The 6,000-nt window shown below is 44.6% G+C and overlaps 1 protein-coding gene across 4 annotated transcripts in view; it reads right to left on the minus strand.

The window, feature by feature from the left end:
* Positions 1-6,000, minus strand: part of clip1a (CAP-GLY domain containing linker protein 1a) — a 33,784-nt gene that overhangs the window by 8,591 nt on the left and 19,193 nt on the right. For all 4 annotated transcript variants that reach the window (XM_046841496.1, XM_046841498.1, XM_046841497.1 and 1 more), the window contains 2 exons: positions 5,475-5,690; positions 1,043-3,529 (listed from right to left, as the gene is read on the minus strand). In XM_046841496.1, the coding sequence (XP_046697452.1) occupies positions 1,043-3,529; positions 5,475-5,690 (2,703 nt within the window). The remainder of the gene's footprint in view (positions 1-1,042; positions 3,530-5,474; positions 5,691-6,000) is intronic.

Consider the following 6,000-nt stretch of genomic DNA (forward strand, 5'->3'; position numbering starts at 1 on the left):
CAGAAAGGGGTAGGAGCCTTGCTCTAGGGCCCAACAATGGCTGCTTGGTGGTGCTGGGATTGAAACTCGGTAACCCAGAGCCTTTACCACTGATCTGCCACTAATAAAAATAAAAAATAAAAAAATAAAAAAAACTGTCAGTCACTTCTTAATAAAAAACAGCTTTTTAGAACTGGCAAAAGAGGCCAAAGTCCCTCAACATCCTGAAAATGTACCTCCTTACAATCACACAAGACAAAATTAATCTTAACTACAAACTAGACGTCGGCCGATTCATCGGTTCCAGGAATCAACCATCGGTGCCTTTTGGCAAAAACCTATACCGATAGTTTTTCCGGGTTGCGGCTGTTGATGGAGTGTCTGAAAAGGTGTCATCACAAGAGTGCCCTCTAGAGGCGAATCACTGACACCACGTGCTGTTCGTGTTTTGAAAGTCAAGACTGTGCGCTGAACGGAGAGCGTTATATTATATTTATTATTTACAATCGATTATATAATTACAGTAATTTATTAATTTTTTTCTTTTAGCACATTTTTATGATTCAGAACAGTTTTTTATGTAATAAAGTTTAGAACTATTTTATATGGAGAATTATGTTTGTTTGTTTTTTTATTCAGTGTCCGTCTCAGTCCACCCTTGGGGGGCAATGATGTGCATGATGCAGCCGACCGAAGCAGATGTTGGCACCTCTGTTACACTTTCAATAGAATCCGACGCGAATATACACCATAATTCGAATGCAATATTAACATGATGTCTGCATGAAACCTTTCACAAGGTTATAAATTGTAAGATGGATTTAGAAGAAACGTTCTAACAGCTTGGCCCTGAACAGATTTGTCTTGAGCTCGTCCGTGACATGACCCGATTCATCCCCGATATAACTGCTCGATCGATTTGCAGTTACTATTAAAGTGAGTTAGCACCGTGCAGATCAAAGAGAATTAAGGGTGAGATTAGATTGGTAAAAAGCGAGGAAAGCTGGTTAGTGTGCAAGAAGCAACTGGACTACAGAAGGTCTGAGGAGCCGATGCGGAATACCTCGAGCTGCTTTGCTAGAGCGCTTTTCTTTTGAGCCACCATAACTTCGACCTCCTTCCTCAGAGCGTCCCTCTCGGCTCGCACCGCGGACAGGCTCGACCCCATCTCGTCCTTGGAATCGGATAAAAGCGCCACCTGCTTTTCTGCAGCTTGCTGTCGCTCCTCGAGCTCAACCCTGTCGCAACGAAGGCTTTCTAACTTGGCTTCCAGACCAAGCTGTGCTTTCTTCAGTTCCTCGATCTGAATCAGATAATCCGAGCATTTCTTATCACCCGTTTCCATGCTACTACGGAGAGACAGGACTTCCTGTTCCAGAGATGCACGGCATTTCAGGAGGTCTGTCCTCTCCTTAACGAGGCACGTAGTGGTGTTCTCGAGTTCGGCAATTTTGGAAGCGAGGACCTCTTTGGCGGCAGCAATGTCAGAGCGATCTTCATCGCTCCTCTTCTGGTGGCTCTTTAAAAGCTCAATTTCACAGACAAGCGAGGTTTTCTCTTCACTCGTTTTCTGAAGTGCGTTGAAGATCTCTTGAACTTTTTCAAGGGAACTCTGGTTCATGTCGGGCAAGTTTATTTTTTTCTCCAAACACATGTTCCATAATTCCTCTACTTTGTTGCTAAGCAACTGCTGCTGCGCTTCAACTTTCTGTTTTTCCGTCCCGATGGCCATGAGTTCACCGTCGAGCTTGGACTTCACCTCCAGCATCCTGGCTTTCTCTTGTTCAGAATCATGGATCGCCTTCGTTAGTTCCTCGACTTTTTTCGTAAGGTTTTCCTTGACGACCGAGAATTCGTTCCTCTCCATTTCTAGCATTTGCTGAAGAGCTTCCGAGCTGCTCTTGGCCTCTGAGAGCGATCTGTTCTGACTCGAGAGACGTTCGACTTCCTGGAGCAGATCACCGTTTGTCTTCTTGAGCTCCTTGATCGTAGTGTGCAGGGAAACCTTCTCTTTCTCAAACGCGTCCGCCTTTTGCTTAAATTCCTCCTTCACGTGCTCCAAGTTGAGCTGTAATTGTTGGTTCTGATCGGTTAAGCTGACGTTGGACTTTTCTAGAGATTCAAGATCGGCCTTATTTTTCTGCAGAAGACTCTGTAAATCAGCGTTCTCCTGCCTGAGTTTCATCTTCTCTAATCCTATTTGGTCATTTATCTCCTTCATGTTGTCCAGCTCCGATTTAAGATTCTTCTTCTCGCCTAATAATTCAGCTTCAGATCGCGTTTTCTCCGCCAAGACAGACGACTTTTCAGCGATTTCCTTTTCGTGCTTCTCCTTCAAAAGGTTTATTTCCTTCTCCGAAAGCTGATTTTGATTTGTTTGCTCTTTGAGAGCAGACTTCAAGGTGATATTTTCCTCTTCGAGCGCTTGGAGAGTCTTCTCGGTCTCTGAGAGCTTTGCTTTAATCGTTTGCTCCTCCTGAGTAAAAGCAGCGGCGTTGTGCTGGATCTTCTCGTTTGCGGCTTTGGCTTCTTCTGCATTCAAACGGACTTTTTCAACCAGTACTTCGATTTGTTTTGAAAGCTCCTGCTTTTCCGAGGCCATTTTCCTCTGGGTTTCGAGGAGGTTCTCTTTCTCCTCCGCGAGTAAAAGCCTTTCAGAGTCGGTGACTTCCCGGCTAGTTTTAATTTCCTCCAGCATTCTGGCGAAGCTGTTCTTGGACGCCTGGAGCTCAGCATTGTCCCTGCTGAACTGCTCCACCGTCATCTTCGCAGCTTCGAGTTGATTTTGAAGGTCCGATTTTTCAGCGGCGAGAGACTCTTTAGCTAACACGGTGGTTTGGAGATCCGACACAAGCTTCGCATTCTCGTTACGGAGAACTTCGGTTTCTGCCTCCAGCATTGTGGTTCTATCAGAGAGCTGCTTTTTCTCAGCCTGCAGCTTCGATTGAAGCTCTTCGGTTTTTGCGCACTGTGACCTTAAGGACTGAAGCTCCTCCTGAAGCCTATCCTTATCCTCACACACTTTGGCATGCTTCTGAGCGAGCGCTGTACCCTTCTTCTCATGATCCTGAAGCTCTTGCTGACACTTCAGCACGACGTCTCGTTGTTCTGCTTTGTGCTTCTCAAGGTTTTCGATTTGAACCACTTGCTGCGCTTGAATCTCTTTCAGGCTCGCATTCTCGGCTTTCATTTCTTCCTGGATTTGTTTGACATTCTGCAGGTCTCTGTCGAGTCGTGCTCTCTCGCTGTCGAGGGAGGACCTTTCATTCTGCAGCTGCTGATTCGCGGAACGCAATTCCTTCATCTCGTTCGCGAGTCGTTCATTGGTTGCATCGAGCTCATCGTTTCTCGACGACAGATCCTTCTGAACTTCTTCCGAACTGGACAGCTTCGTGAAAAGATCTACAATTCGCTTTTCGGCATTCTCCTTCTGAGCGCGAGCGTCGTCCCTTTCCGCAGATAGACGCTCGGATAACGACCTTAGCTCACCCAACTCAGAAGCAAGTTTCTCAGCCCCTTGCATGGAACAAGCCAATTCAGTTGTGAGAGACTGAATTGAGGGAGGGGGGAGAAGAAAGAAATGGAGAAGGTTATGTTGATTAAACAAAATGTTAAATAATAACCCTGATGCAAAAAAAAGAAAAAAAAAAAAGTGCAGGAACAACAGAAACAGGGGACAAAGCAACATCACACACACACAATGAAAAATATATATCAGAGAAACTGAGGGATGTATATGGTGCATCTTTTTTGTCTGTTATCCGCTATCCAAATCAAATCAGAGTCTACTGTTAGTAAATCTACCACCTAAAGTCAATTATTACACCCTGTGAATACACACACGTTCTGGTCAAAGGTATTGGGACACCCAAGCCTAAGATTGGTACTGATGTAGGTGAGGAGGCCTGGGGGTGCAGTCAGCGTTCACACTGAGCTCTGTAGCAGGCCACTCAAGATCTGTGACAAACTTCTGACAAAGTTCGGGTCTAATACAGGTCTGTGGGTCTAATAACACATTTGGAACGGCACTCTGAACGATGCCAGAGACATATTTTTCTCATATTATATCTGTATTTGATGATCGGTCGGCTTCCAAACTAACATTTTGCTTAGTCATTAACAGAAGTTGAGGCACCGAGTTCTCTGCCGGAACTATCAGCAAAATCCATACGGATTTCTGGCTTGCGGTCTGCTGTCAATACTAGACAGCATTCTAGATTCTAGAGGCGAATCACTGGTGCTACGTGCTGTTTGTTTTTACACATTTACATTTATTGAATTTGGGAGACGCCCTTATCCAGAGCGACTTGCAATTTTCGCATACATACAACTGAGCAGATATGGGGTCAGGGGCCTTGCTCAGGGGTCCACAAGTGGCAACTTGGTGTGGCTGGGATTTGAACTTACGACCTTTGGAGCCGAGATCGAATTCCTTAACCACTAAGCTACCATCTCTGCAGAGGAGTCGCTCAGTACACGCTGCACGGAGAGTGCGATATTAAATGTGTTAATTTATCAATTATATTCAAGTTCAAGTGATGAGAAAATTTCAAAATTTGAATTTCTAAAGGTGTCCTGTACAATTGTGTGCCTCCAAATTAGTGGTAACGCTTCGGGGACAAAACAAATACGGCTGGAAAAGTCAGGTGTCCCAATACAATAGTCCTTATTCTTGTTCTTCTACTTAAAAAAAAAAGGGAATCCTGAAATCGGCAATTATTTACTAAATGCTACATTTTCTATAAAATGTCACACTCACAATGCAGTTTTATCTGCACAATATTTCAACACAACAAAGCGATTTTAGATAGAACCAAATAATTGTGCTACATGTTAAGTACACATGTGGCATGAGAATAACATTTCTATTCCCTCTATCATTCCTACACTGAAGGGTAAAGAGAAACCAAACAAATGCCACACAAGGTGAACACTGTGGAGAAAAGCCACTAAGACAAGCAGAGAAGTGAAGCGACAAAACAGACAGCAGAAGTGCTGGGAACCCCGTTTGGCAGCGACACCAGGTGTAAAAAAAAGGTGAATCGAGAGAAACGCTGCGGCCTGAAAGACGTGTTAAATGAGTGAAAACTGTTAAAGCCTTAACAGTGATCAGGGAAAACCCTGAGATGGGATCCATTGTGGCATTGCCCTTCTCCAGCAATAACAGCACTGTGCATTTCCATCACGGGATACAATGAACATTTTCACCCCAAAACATTCTTTCCGTCCTGCAACCATCATACAGATGCTACAGGAGTCTAAAAAAACAGACCAGGCTGAAAAACAGTTTTTACTCGCAGGCTGTCGGTCTTGTGCACGACACGCGTCCACTGCATTATATAGATGATCCTGAGACATGTGCACTACCCCCCCGTCTATGGACCCCAGTTCCTTTTTACCTTTAATACCAGAGTAAGGAATCCATGGTGTAACTGAGTGTTTCCTGTACCACCATTATCAGTTAAACAATCCAGATTCGTTCGCTTCTTTCATACCTGAGCCTTTTCTTTAAAGGGCACCAACTCGTCCAGCTCTTCTTTAAGTTTCCGGCACGTCTCCTCTGAGGTGTTGAGCTGCTGCTGTGCTTTTTCGACCTGACCCTGTAGATCCTGGAGCTCCTCCGCATGCTTCTTTAAGGCACTGGCGAGTGCATTCTCTCCAGAGGTTTGGGCTTCATTTACCTTAGCTTGAGTCTCCTCAACGCTCTTCTCCTACACAAGGACAACACAAGAAAACTGCTGGTCATATTACCCCAGGGGATTTTACAGTTTTTTAGACACTGTTGCCCAAACCCACATGCATAAAACATTGAATCATTTAACAGCATGACAATTCATTTTGGCCTGGTTGCCATGTTGGTATATATAAACCTCCAACCTTCCCTGCTCCAAAACACCCCCAAACATTAAGCCCCCACCCTCCATGTTTGATTGTGGGGATGAGGCAGTCTGCTAACATCTCTTCTGTTCTCCATCTTACAGAAGTTCTTCTCTAAGAGCCAGAAATGTCAAATCTGTCTAC

This window comes from Silurus meridionalis, chromosome 27, assembly GCF_014805685.1.
Source record: "Silurus meridionalis isolate SWU-2019-XX chromosome 27, ASM1480568v1, whole genome shotgun sequence".
In the NCBI taxonomy this organism is placed as follows: domain Eukaryota; kingdom Metazoa; phylum Chordata; class Actinopteri; order Siluriformes; family Siluridae; genus Silurus; species Silurus meridionalis.